Raw genomic sequence first — 14,084 nt, 5'->3', positions numbered from 1 at the left:
AGCCAGGAGCTCTCTCCCTCACTGCTGACCTGCCCAAAGGATGCTGCTTCGCTGGCCATGCCCCAGCACAGCCTCTGGGTGCTGCCAGGGAGGATTTAGGTGCTGTGATGGTACAGGCTGTTCATTTCCACCCATCTGTGATCCTAAGGCAGTATAAAATTGGGGTGAAGTGTTAGAGTAAGCTAGCCCTGAGACAGCAGCTGAAGCATGTCTCCTTGACCTCCCTCCCTGAAGTTTAGCCATTAGCCATTCAGAAGTTCTGAAAATGAAGAAAAATGAGATAGAAATTGTGTGGGTTTCATCAACACAGAGAAAACTCACTCTTTCTGTAAACAGGAACAGTATCACAAAGTATTCCTGTTTGGCAGTCGTTAAAAATTTATGTCACTTTTCAAAGTATTTTTTAATCACCTCTTAGTCTTTATTTCTTTGTGTTAGGAAATACTATTGTCCATACTGAGGCTGAGAAAGTGAGGATAGTCATGATTTAAGGATGTTCCTAGTGCAGCATGGAAACAAAACTCAGCAGAGTTAACCTGGACCATGTAGTGTAAGATCAAATGACAACTGCTTTGTACATTGTACAGGCAATCCCAGCCATGTAGAATAGAGCAATGTTGCATGTTTTAAAATGTCTAAATTAATTTCTTTTCTCACCAATTTGAAAAGAGTTAACTGAGTGGCTGAGATTTTAGAATTAATATAGTTAGGCATTACCAAAACCTAAACCCAACAAAATTGCCTAACAGCAAGGAGAAACTATTTTTATAAGCCTAAAGAAAGAAAAACAGAGGTAATAAGGAGTTCCAGGAATGTTGGGACATACTACAGTTATTTTTCTTGCTTGGGAATAACAGTGACAGGCAATGGCTTGGACCTAAAACAAATTGCCACAAGATACTTAAGGTGGAAATTCACTGTTGTTTGGGGAGTTTGTGGCAGGTTCTGCTGAAGGAGGAATTAGAATAGTATAGAATACTTCCAGTTGGAAGGGACCTACAAGGGTCAGTCCAACTGCCTGGCAAACATGAGAAAACAGGAGGAAATGATATCTTACCTGAAAAGGAGAATGTGCATTTAAAGCCTGCCATGATCAAGCAGTTTGTGTAGGCCTCAGACATTTTTTGTAGCCTTTTTCTGGTTCCCTTCTAATTCATCAACATTGTACCACTGGTCAGCAACACTGGAAGCCACATTCCAGTACCATTATAACCAGGGATGTGTGAAAACTGTTTTTGCTCCCTAATCTTATTTGCCATATCCCTTTTTTGATACAAGCCTAACAATACAATAAAAGCTCATATTGCTTATGCACAATACTTTTGTCACTATTTTCCAGTATGTTGTTTCCCCATGTTTCTCTGCAGACTGACCTGCTTGTTATTCATGTGTAACTTTACATTCACTTGGATCAAAATGTCTTTTTGAGTTAATGAACTTTGCCAAACACTCCATGCTGCTTTTCATCACTGTCTTTGTCTCTTCAGTTTCCCTTGATCCTGACTCCATCAGCAAATGTTATCACCAGTTAATCTTGTATTTATTTCTCAAGTCCTCTGAAGTTTTCAGTCATGTCAGACTTGGTAATGATGGCTAAAAAGTCTCCCTAGCAAGCACACTTATTGAATTATAAGTATCTGAAAAGCTAGTTTTGGGTTTCATATCGTTTAACATTTGCTTTAAAACTGTTCTTATTTGTGTTTTAAAATTGCCTTTCAAAAACAGGAACATTTTCACAGTTATCCTTGTCAGTGTAACCTCATCAAAAAGTGAAAGCAGATTTCTCTGCCCAGATCTGATTTTCAACAAAACCATGTGAACTAATTGTTTATCAGTTTATTTTTATTAGTTTTTCCATTATTTCCTCCAAGACACTTTGGTGTGGGTTTTCAACACAGATGCAAGAGCAGCACTCAGCTAGCTTCCCAAAGTTGCCAAATGTTCCAAGATTCAATTAGAAATTAATATGCTGAGACCCAATATCTCTCCAAGTCTTTTGGAACTCATGGCCACATTATGCAGATTTCCTTATGTAAAAAGAAGAAAGCAATCATCATTTTTCAGCTAGCACTTTGCACTTACTGAGGGAATCAAAAAGCATTTTTATCTGATAGGAGAGAGTTACCATATTTCCTTCTCAGTAGAGAAGAAATACTGAATGTTTCTGGTGTGTTTGCATCACTGGTAACTATTTTATTGGCCTTTAGGTAGGTACTGCTATTCTTATTAGGATTTCTTTTGTAAAAACCAGTCAACTTGTCTTTACTGAATACAGATTTTTTTTCCTTGCTTTTTATGTTTGTTGCATGTTGTTTTTCTCATTATCCCTTTCAACAGTTGTCTTTAAAAAAACCTGAATAGGCTCTTCATTGAAAAATTCCTTTTATAGTATAGTAAATGAGATTTTAAAACCTGATTGTTATTTTTCTAGCAAACTTTTAAATAAATCCTAGATTTTTTTACTCAAAAACCTCAGTTTGGGAAAAGACTTCTTTTAACTATCAAATAGAAATATAAGCATTTGTGATTTATTGACTTTTTAAGTCCTTAGTCTTTGACAATGTTCCCTGGTCCTGTGTAGCTTCCAATTTGCCATTTGGTTATCGATTCATCTTTGTGTTATGCTAGGATGAAACTGGAGTTCCTCAGTGTTGAATGCAGTACCTTTTTTTCTGTATTTAAAAAAAACCAGAGAAATTATCATCTGTAGCTTCTCAAAATCTCTAGTAATTTACTGTGGAGTGCCAGGAGTCACAGAATCACAGACTCAGTTAGGTTGGAAGGGACCACAATGGTTCATCTGGTCCAACCTCCCTACTCCAGCAGAGCCATCCCAGAGCACATGGCTCAGGGTTGTGTCACATTCTCCAGTGAGGGAGAGTCCACGACCTCTCTGGGCAATCTGTTCAGTGCTCAGTGACTGCACAGGAAAGGAAAGGAGTTCATCATATTCAGGTGGAACTTCCTGTGCATCATTTTTTTCTGTTACCTCTTGTTTTATTGGTTTCCACCACTGAGCAGAGTCTGATCCTCCTTTTGGCACTTCCCATTCATGTACTTGAATACATGTGGAGTCCTACAGAATGTGTGTCCTCAGATACTGGAGAATGTTTTGTTTTCCTTCTGCACTGCAATGAAATGCCTAATGAAGTTTGACTTGTTGATCTGTAACAAAATGAAGTGAACATGTTCCCTCCCCTGGGCATCACATTATCACAGTGATCCACCCATATGTGCCTAGAATTTGAGGTTCTGAACACTGCAAAACAAAGAAACCTTTCTTGTATTTATTATCCATATTTTACTACTAGACCAGATAATACACTTGACCTTTTTGCTGTGTATGAATACTTTGAATTAAAATAGGTCTTAGAAACTGGGCATGAAGATTTATTCATATGTTTTTGCATAGTTTATATATAGTAAAACTACTTGACGTAGAGTAAAATTCTCCTATTTTCAGAAAATGTAATTGCCATCTGTTTAAAGAAAAAAAAAAATTCTTACGCTGAGAAGTTACAATTTTTGCCTGCCATTAAACTTAATAAATCCAGAGCAGTTTAAAAGAGTAGAGGATGAAATCCTCCCTTTCATAGCTACATGTTTGCATTCATTGAACTACTTAATACAATTCTGGGTTTGTAAGTAAGGTACATTTTTTTTGCTTAGTTACTGGCCAACAACTTACACTTTACTGCACTCTTCTGACTCCCTGCTCTGTGTATGGTACCACAGACTATGGGAGTTTCTTATCGTTTATTTCCAGCTCCAGAATATGTCTTGGCATTTAAATCTCCTTTGTAGTTGTGTATATTTATTGTTTATCTCAAAGTTCATACATTTTCCTATGTTAAAATGCCCTGAGAAGAAAGATTGGGGAGTGTGGGAGAGTCCACCCCAGCCACACACACCACACTTTGTGCTCATCTTCTTCAGCAGCTACAGACAAACACAGGTTTGTAGGAGCCCAGAAAGGTCAAGACTTGAGGACTTGAGTTATTTTGGGTCCTGCATTGATGTTTCCAAAGGATGTCCCATGGAGATTGCCATCTCAAATGATCTTTTTATAGTTGTAAAAACCCCACACCTGTTAACCATTGCTTCCGTAGGAAGATGCAGCAAAGGTGTCATTTTTCAGACACAAAAGACTGAAATTATGTGAGAGTTGTCAGTGGGGAGAAGCCCCTAACTATATAGTTATGTCATATTTTAATTTGGGTTTGTTTCAGTGAGGAGGGTATATAATTTAGAGAGTAATTGGTAGTCACAAGACATCCCATTTTGAAGTTGCTGAGTAGGTAAGAAGCAGCTATCGTTGTTGGATGTTTCCTCATGCAGAGAGAACCAGAAATGTTAAAATAGTGTTGGAACTGAAAATCACTTGTCTCAAATCTTTATTTGCTGCCAAATTGAGAAGATAACATTTGTTAGTGACACAAATATGCTGTGCTGGTAGTTAAGTTAGAAATAGTTATTGCAGACTTTATTCTGAAAAGGCACCGGAGCTAATAATTATATTGGGGTTTTTTTGGTTTTAAGTTCCTAAGACTTTATTAAAATATGTTGTAGTAATGCTCAAGTCATCAAGGATTTTAGTAATTTTAAAGGGACTGCTGATTTTTATGCTTAAAATCTATTTTCTCCTTGTTTCCAGAACTTGTATTTCACTCAGACACATCAGCAAAATAGTTATTTTTGTGTTTGTTTAGCAATATTGATATTGTTAGCAAACTACTTCATTGTCATGGTGAGTTTTACACAGCATCCACATATCTGGTATGTGCTTGTGATAAAGGCATGAGACCATACTTGCAAAGGGGTGTGTTTTGCTTAGTGCCAAATGCATTTTGTTTATGAATTACAGGGGATCTTTAAAAATTACAAAGGTTCATTTTAATAATTCTCTCCATTGCCAGGCCCCAATGTGGTTGTAAACATTGGATTGAACAAAAATAGTCAGTAATGGTAAGAAGTACTTCATTTTAGTCAGGTTTTAAGACATTGTGTCACTTGCATCAAGATTTTTATATCTGTGGGAAGGGGATTAAGTAACTGTAAATCTTTGGTACAGAAAACACCACTTGAAAATATTTTTTTTTGGTTTTGCAGCGTTCCTGTTCCAGTAGTCAGTCTAGAGAAAATTCCTAACCTAGTGAAGGCAGATGGTGCCAATGTTAAAATGAATTCTGCAACCACTACCACCATCACCTCCTCCTCAGCCTCTTCATCCACCATACCTGCCCCAACTTTGGTTAAATCTGGTTTGACATCCAAGTCAGTGCCACCATCACCAGAAAAGATTCTGAATGGCAAAGGAATTGTAGCTCCATCAATAGACAAGAAACACCAAAATGGCACTAAAAGCAGTAACAAGCCTTACAAAAGACTTTCAGGTAAGTGATGTTGTTGTTCATATTTCAAGGTAGTCTGTCTGTCTTCGTTAGTGTTTCTGTGGGTCATAATAGAGCTAATAAAATGCTGTAGCCTCTTTCTGGTTGGGGTTTTTTTTACTGTCAGATGCCAGTCTGCATATATGAAAAAGAAAGCTTTCACACTCTTAGCATGTGTAAAGTATTTTCAAACTACACATTCTGTTTAGCTTGAAATTACTGGTCAACAGGCCAAATACAGATTTATTTTTTTTAAGAAGTAAAGTCATTAAAACAAAGGCAGAAGATTTCCTCAAGCCATTATAGGATTTGGGTCTGTTTACAACAAAAGAAAATGGGCCTTGGTTGGGTGACTTTAATTCAGTCGTGATCAAGCTGAACAGGTTTAGAACATCAGATTATCCTCCAAGTTGTGGTTTTTTAAAGGATCTTTTTTCTTGGTTTTAAATACTAGAAAATTCTAAGAAGATGTGGGAAATTCTGGGAAAGTCTTAGAAGTCATAATCCCCCTCCATCCCTCTCCCACTGCAAGTCACACGAGTGGAGACATTTCTAGCATGGGGATCTTGATCTTTCTCAGGAAGACAGGGCAGTGGGGTTGAGAGAGTGACGTTAAATGGGAAATGCCCTGGATTGCCTTAGGCAGGGCAGGTTTGGGGAGCAGCCTTGTCTGGTGGGAGGTGTCCCAGCCCAGGGCAGGGGTTGAGACTAGCTGATCTCTAAGGTCCATTCCAGCCCCTAAAATTCTATGATACGGGTCCCCATCCAAACCTGCCACCAAAGCACAGAACACCACGTTGTGGGAGGGCAGAAGGGTTGCCATCCATTGGGAAGAAGGATTATTTCCCATGGACTTCTGGAGGTGACCCATGCCAGCTGTTGGGCAGCGAGTAGAGAATTTGTCCCCCAAAGCTGGAAGCAGGTTTTTGCTCTGAATGAAAGGAAACAAAGTGTTTTAAGGGATTTTATTTGATGATATTTTTTTTAAAGCAGAAGTAACTGACTCAAGTTTACAGCTCCAGAAGCTGTTCAGGGCCTATTCATCAGCTGGCAGTACTTTGTGACTCGGGCAGGAACGTCTTGTGTGTACTGAAAGGCTAATTTTGCTAATGGCGGCATGAGCCGCATCGGATCGTCACTTTGGCACAAAGTTAGTTCACATCTCTTCTGAACGGGCACTAGTTATGAACCAAGTATGGGTTGTACACGACAAGTGCTTTCATTTCCAGTTACTGAGTATGCCCTGTTTTTTTCCTGAATATCAGGTTTATTTTCTTCTTTTTCTCAGACCTGGCAGGCAGCCTGTGGTACTGCTGCCTTGGCTGGATTCCAGGCCAGTGCTGGGTGTTTGCTGGGGCTGTGTGGGGCATGGAACAAGGCCATTGCCATGAAGGATTCAGTACACTGATTGCTTTCTTAACTCCTTAAAGGTGGCGTGCAAGAAAACAGAACTGTTGCTCATTTCTAGCGTTTCACAAAATGAAAAAATATGACAGGAAAGTAGCTTAAGATGAACGTTTTAAACCTTACATTTCACTTCCAAAGATCCAATTTATTATTCTAATAAAAACTCTGTGTATTTTACAATTAGTTTAAAATATTGCTTCCTTTTAACCTGTTATTTCCTGTAATGTTTTAGATGCTTTATTTAGCTAATCAGTTCTGAATTCCTCCTTGGGCAATTGGAATTGTTTGAGATACTTGTTTTCCTCCTGTCACCACGTACCACTGCAGGGCTGTGGGTGATACCAGCACATTTTCATACAAGTGTTTGCTGAAATGTGTTCCTAAAGGAGAACCAGTTCTGTAGGGCCTTCCTTCAGCTGGAGGGCTCTCTGTCTGGAGGTGACTCCAGCACTGTTCTGTCTCTAAAGATCTGACTTGCAGTGTTTCCTAGGCTGGGGGGAACATTTCACTGGTGGAAATTTCTGCACAGGGCTGATTGAGCACCCCGATAGGCATGTGTTTACTTTTATATGGTTAACGAATCCACAGAACGGAGACTTTTTTTAACAGCTCCTCTCTCATTATCAGATTTACAATCTGTTCAGTCTTGCTTCCACTGCCTCAAGTACTGATGCAGCAATGCCATAATTTAGCAATGATGCAAACAGTAGAAGTCCTGAGAGCACCAGAGATGAATTACCTGTAGATTGTGTGTCACTATGATGGATTCCTCTCCATTATTATACAGGGCTGTACAAAGGCTGTGAAAAAGATCTTGGAAGGTCAATGAGATGATTATTTTAGATATCCCATAATTTCATTCATTTCACATTAAAATAATGAAACATCAGCAAGGGCTTTAGGTGTCCCTCAGTTCGCTGCTCTGGAGCTGTACAGATGTGAATTTTTGAAGCTCCTTATTAAATTTGGCCACTTTACATCTGTTTCCTTCCCTTTTTAGCAACCTTTACACTCTCTCACACCATTTCCCTGACTGTGACTGAGGTTTGTTTTTTTCTTTGCTGAGAGCTGGTGGTTGTTTGGGTGATGAATGAACCTGCCCTCTTTTCAGAAGCACTGTCCTTGGTGAGAGAGAGGAAACAGCTTGCAGAACCACAAAAGACAGTCTGGAGCTGCCCAGCATAAGTTTCCTAGTAGCAAACTGAAAAAAAAAAAAATTGTTTTTTTTTTTCCTAAACCTTCCTTAGTTCTTACTCTCGTTGGATTAAAGAATGCAGATTCCCAGCTTACACCAGGAATAACTATTGCGTTGCAAACAGGAGTTTGTGGCAGTTCAGTTTCAGCCCTTCCTCATCTTTCCATGAGGTTATAATGAATGTTTGTTACTTTGTCCACTGAAGGTGAAGAAGTGGAATCAATTCCAGAGAAACAGCTTTCTCAAGCTGTGCCTGTGCACAGGAGTCTGGGGGTTGTCACACTACACATTTCCTAGCACAGAAGTACTCAGAAGCTGAATTTTGTTATTGATAAGAAGGTGATAAGCTCCATTTAGTGTGTTGCCCAAACCAAGCATGTCTGTAGCTGGCAGATAGATGTTCATGGTTTCTTTGGAACAGCCACACATACTTCAGGCAGAAGTGGTTCCCTGTTTGTGCAGTGTTTTCTGTTCCTTGGGGACAGCATGTCATTTTGTTGTTTGGTTAGTGGTGGAGGCTTCCACTCTTTCTGACCATGATTCCTTATGTTGACTTTATCTGTATTATTATCCCTAATAATTAGCTTTGCTATAATCAGTCCTGTGAGTCTTTCTTGGTCAGGACACTTACTGACAAGTAGCAATCTGGAACACTTCTGATTTTGGAAGTATGTTTCCCTCTTGGTCCAAATCAGTCCTTGCTTGATGACTTTGAGAACACATTCCATAGCCTGACGATTGCCCTCAGGATTTGCCATTTGAAGGCATATCTGTTAGTCCATATAGTCTGTTTAGTTTGGGGGTTTAATTTGCATTGTAGGTTTTTAGATGGGTGATTCAGGAAACTGTGATAGGAACATCTGACACTCAAACCCCAGGAGTAATTAACTCCTTTAGGCCATGAACATGTGTTTTTGTCCATTAAGTAGAAAAAAATGTTTGTTATATTTAGTCATATACAGCTACTTTTCTGTTTCTGTTGTGCTGTAAGTGCCACAAACTACTGCTAGTTGTGACATATTTCAGTCCCTCTGTAATGTCATCAAAACACTGTGCCAGCTGTTTTTCCCAAGCTCATTTTTTGGTATGTCTCTGCTCATAGGGCAATAACATAACTGTTTAATGTTTGCATATGCATTTTTAAGTTCATATAGCAGAATGCATAAAACTGCTAGTGGTTATGGTATCTGGAGGAGAGTTGTTGTCTAGCAGAGGCTCCTTGGCCTGTGTTTCTTCTTCCAGCTGTTCCCCTTGCTGTGATGCTGTCATAACACTGTGAATTGCTGTCTTCCTCCTAGCTCTCACGTGTCTGTTTATAAGGAATTTTTAGATCCTCTGATTAAGTGTTGTATTTGAGCACAGGATGTTTATTATATCTGAAGGTAACACCACTGTATAGTTAAAATAGGCTTTGGCAAATGGTTTCTGTTCCCCCAAGCAAAGTGGTGCCAGTTAACCCAGACTTGGCAAGGTGTGTGAAGGCAGTGGTAGAGGGTTTTGGTGGTAAACCCTAAACAGGATATGTCTGTAGTTTTGTTTCAGCTCTTAGTGCTAAGCCTAAAGTTATATTAACATAACCTAAAGGCGGTGCTGCTGTCTGTGATATATAAATACTAAAATATTAATGAAAATGAAATATGCAAATACAGCATATTAAGTATTAATGCACTTTTAATGTTAATCATGAGTAGAACTCTTGTAAATGCCTCTTTTTCCATGATCTCTGCAAACTTTAAACTCCATGACTCCCTTCACGTCGGGAAATAAGAAGCAACGTATATGTTATTTTTATACAGATTTTAAGGGACAGACTTAGATAAACTTTGGTTTTAAAATGCCACCAGTAATCTTGTCTTTATTTTGGAGACACCACAGGTTGTTTTCTGGTGTGTCTGAGTATGTCTGACAAATGTTCAAAGCATTTGTGATACTGTATGTGTCCCAGCCCAGCTGGGGAGCTAGATCTGCACATGCTGTGTGTCCTGGCCAGGAGGCAGCTGGTCCTAGAGAGGGAATGGAATCCACAGGGATTTGGGTTGGTCCTGTGTTCAGGCCAGTCTCTTGGCTCAGCTCTGTAAGCAGCCTTATTTCTGCTCTAAATGTTTGAAACATGCAAGGACAAAGAATGCACAACTGTAGGAGTGATGCACATAGCACTGTTATGGGGTGCTGGGGTTGGGAGCACTGGCTCAAGCTGAGTCTGGCTAAATTAAGTTCTATCAGGCAAAAATTATAAGCAGCTCTGCTTAAAAATTCTCTAATAATCTATTTTTTTTTCTCCTTTCTTATTCCACCATGAAACAGAAAGAGAATTTGACCCAAATAAACACTGTGGAGTACTGGATCCTGAAACAAAGAAACCTTGCACAAGATCGCTCACCTGCAAGGTATTTTTCTTAGAAGATAAAATATCAGATGCTTTGTTATAGTTTAAATCCTACCACAGTAGTTTGAGAGGTCATACCTGCTCCTGTCTTACAGACAATGGGTATGGTATTCAGGCGCTGTCTTCAGGTAATTCTTTTGAGTAATTCTGTTTCTTTGAATCAGAGCATCTGCATTATTCCACTGATAGTTCTCAAAAGATTTTTTTCCTTGTCATTTGGTTATGCAGAAAGCATTAATGTTTCATGTAGAAGCCCAAGTGTTATTTTAAATGCTCCTTTTTTTGGTTCATGTGTGCCACCATGTTGAAGTATAGTCAATTTTTAGCAGAAAAAATTAACATATTTTTGTTTAATAAATTACTTGGGGGCTGCCCTTGTGATAGTAATAACTCTCATGTCAAAAAGTAGCAGCAATGTAAGACATTTGTAACGAACATTTGTATGTGTATGTGCTGCCTGTCAGGAGAGATGATCAGTTAAATTTCCCTTAAAATGTATTCACGTTTTTCAGTCCAATGAAGTGAGTTTTTCATTGCGAGTTAAGAGGTACAATGATGTTACTTCTTAATATTTTAAAATTACCAGAATTCTATTTTCTGTCTTGGAAAAGGTAAGTCAGTAGACTCTATTATATGAAAATTGCTGCAGAGAGTAATTTTAGCCTTGATGTTGGCATTGCTTAAGAATGGCTTCATAAATTTTCAAAGATAATGTGAAGTAGCAGCTTTATTTCCATAACTGTGGCTAAAGTTGTTTGAAGTAGATTTTATCTTTTAGAGTTGTGGTGTATCAGAAGTATAGAGGACTCATAAACAATGTCATGCACACACAAATGCTTTTTAACCACCCTATTTTTAGACTCATTCACTTAATCATCGACGAGCAGTTCCAGGCCGTAAAAAACAGTTTGACATCCTTCTAGCTGAACACAAAGCTCGATCCAGGGAAAAAGAAGTCGCAAAAGACAAAGAGCATCCACCATCTGCAAGGGAAAGCTATCAGAGCCAGCCCACACCAGCACAAGACTCTCTGTCAGGATCCTCAGTGAACTCTGGGCAAGAATCTAAAGTAACATCTCCTGCAAAATCTAGACCACCAAATTCTATACTTCCAAGGTAAGCAGTTCTCCAGTGGATTCTCCAGGCGTTGGAAGAAATGTCTTAGTCTTTCATACAGTGAATTTTATAAGCATTCAGTACTTCTATAGGCTATTGCACAATTAAGCATATTCATATAAGAATTGCTGCTAGCTTATATTAACCTAAAGCTGTTCAGGGTGCTGTGGTCTGATTGGGAGTGAGGTAAGGAGTGGTGTCCACCTTTGGCTCAGAATCTCAGACTAACTGCATTCATTTATTTATTTATTTTGCTAAAATGGTCTGTAATAATTCAGGAAGTTTATATTCATGTCATTCTGCCACATTTGGGAATAAAGGTCTGTTCACATGAATCAGAGTAGGTATTAGTGGTGAAATTCTGCACATTTATGTAGAATTTTTCTCTACAAATACTTCACCAGTTGCATCAATGGAATGTCTTGTCAAAGCAGGTGTAATTTGGTGTTGATCTGAAACTATTGGTATGAAACTGTCCATAGCATGTCTTCCCTCATTTTGAAAGCGTTTCTTAGAAAGAGCAAAAACAGTCTTCAGAAAGGCAGGGCAAACTTCTGAAGACATCCCTTTACAGCACATGGTCTGAGGTATTGGATCTGCTGGATTCTAATTATCCTCTGGAAAACTTCCCACATGTTTTGTTTATTTGGGAGGGAGTTGGTACTAGTTTTGGCTGGAGTGGATAGAGCTAAACTAGTTGGGTTTGTTCATATTTTTTTTTTTTCATTTTTGTTTCCTTTGCAGAAGTCTTGGTCAGGATTGAGTACTATGGTAGTCCCTATTTCAAAGAGATATCTCATGTGTTTGCTATCTCAAGCCTTACAGAGACAGCTGTTACCAGTGTTTTCTGTGTGCTCATGAAGCCCTAATGACATTCTGTTCCCACAGTGGCAGAGGTGGGACTTACAGGGTTTGAGGAAAAGGACAACCAAAGAATACCCAGAGATAAATTGGTTCCAGTCCCCCTAGTTCTTGTAGAAGGAGTGACCTTACACAGTCCTCACGTAGAGAGGAGCACAGACAAACAGGCAGACATGGGTTTTAGTAGGTGTTACAGTCCAAGCAGCAGAACTGGAATGCAGTTCCAATAAAGGCAGCTGAAGAAACTGCAGAGGTGGTGGTAGCCAAGGAGGAGGATTTTAGCAGCCCTCCTTTGTGTTCGTGCAGCCTGCACTCCTGTTCCTGCTGCCTCTGTCCAGTTGTCCTGCCTGGCTTTGCAGGCAGCTGTGCCAGGGAAAGCTGTGCTGCCTCCAGTGGCGCTGCTGCTGCTGGAAGAGGTTGTGTGAGTGCTCCCTGCCCTGCTGAGGCACAGCTCACTGGGTTCCCTGCGGGTGGCTTGGCTTGCCCTGGCCTGGCTCTCCTGGAGGCTGCAGAGCACTCACAATCCATCCCTTGCAGCAGCAGCTGCCGCAGTTATTCCTGGCAATCCCTGCACAGGTCGGGAGAGGGCACCTGTCCACAGGCTTAGTGACTGCTGTGTCCTGAGAGCATGAATTCCTGAGGCTGATCTTCAGATCATCTGCAGATTGTGCCCAGTGTGGACATCTCCTCCAGCCTCAGAGGTCCATGTACACACTTGGCTGTACAGACTCCAATCGAGAACCTTTTCCACCCCCACTTCTAATTTGCTTCCAAACTACTTTGAAAGGCAAGGCATCATCACACCCTGTGGTGCACAGGCATTCCTACTTTGTTTTATTGGGTTTTAGACAAAGGTAAAGAAGACCTCTGTGCTGTGAGAGGTCCTCCCAGTTACTTCACTCACTAATCTAGCTGTAGAGGGTGTCAGCTAAACACTCTTATTATATTTAGTACACTAATTTCAGTAGGCTTTTGGTATGAAATATAATTTCATAACTGAACCCTTGGGATTAATCAAGTACCAGAGTAATGGTGCAGTGTGAGAGGATTTTACACATCTGATTTTTATTTGCAGTTTAGATATATTTTGCCTCTCTCGAGATCTGAAATCCAACCTCATGGCAAATTTAACCTTTCAGGCAATACCAAGGTGCTTCTGCTAACATTAATTTGGTGATAACCCCACAATCTATTTCTGACAAGACCAAATGTCAGCTATTCAGTATCTTTTACTGTCCCTCTTTACATGCTCACTTCTGGTATCATTTGCTTCGATGCTTGATGCCGGCAGGTAGGTTTGCAGAGCCTTTGAACACTGATCATTTAAACATATATTCTCCTTCTAGACCATCATCTGCAAATAGCATAAACAGCAACAGTTCTTCAAACCACAGTGGGTATGTACCAGAACTGCCACTGCCTTCCATGGGAGGAGATATAACAAGCAGATTGTCCAGCGATGAAGGAGAAGCGGATGGAGCTGAAGAATCTGAGAAATTAGACTGTCATTTTTCTGGACACCATCCCAGACCTCTTGGGGTATGTGTCTGTCTCTGGCATGCCTTGCTATTATTTCTATGTAATTAGAGAGGGGAGAAAAACTAAGTAATTTAGTAAAAAGGTGAGGAATGAGGACCTTACATTCTGAAAACTGTTCTAAAGAGACCAAATATATTTAAAGAAAATGGTATGGATAGGATAAGGTAGGAGGAGAAGACTGTACATGTGA

The 14,084-nt window shown here is 39.7% G+C and overlaps 1 protein-coding gene across 2 annotated transcripts in view; it reads left to right on the top strand.

Moving 5' to 3' along the window:
* Positions 1-14,084, top strand: part of ATXN7L1 (ataxin 7-like 1) — a 111,798-nt gene that overhangs the window by 83,974 nt on the left and 13,740 nt on the right. For both annotated transcript variants that reach the window (XM_009070506.1, XM_009070514.1), the window contains exons 4-7: positions 5,110-5,393; positions 10,297-10,379; positions 11,238-11,494; positions 13,702-13,894. In XM_009070506.1, the coding sequence (XP_009068754.1) occupies positions 5,110-5,393; positions 10,297-10,379; positions 11,238-11,494; positions 13,702-13,894 (817 nt within the window). The remainder of the gene's footprint in view (positions 1-5,109; positions 5,394-10,296; positions 10,380-11,237; positions 11,495-13,701; positions 13,895-14,084) is intronic.

The sequence above is a fragment of the Acanthisitta chloris genome, unplaced genomic scaffold (genome assembly GCF_000695815.1).
Source record: "Acanthisitta chloris isolate BGI_N310 unplaced genomic scaffold, ASM69581v1 scaffold2060, whole genome shotgun sequence".
Classification (NCBI taxonomy): domain Eukaryota; kingdom Metazoa; phylum Chordata; class Aves; order Passeriformes; family Acanthisittidae; genus Acanthisitta; species Acanthisitta chloris.
The sequence above is the reverse complement of the archived record's forward strand: the minus strand, read 5'-3'. Positions and strand labels throughout refer to the sequence as shown.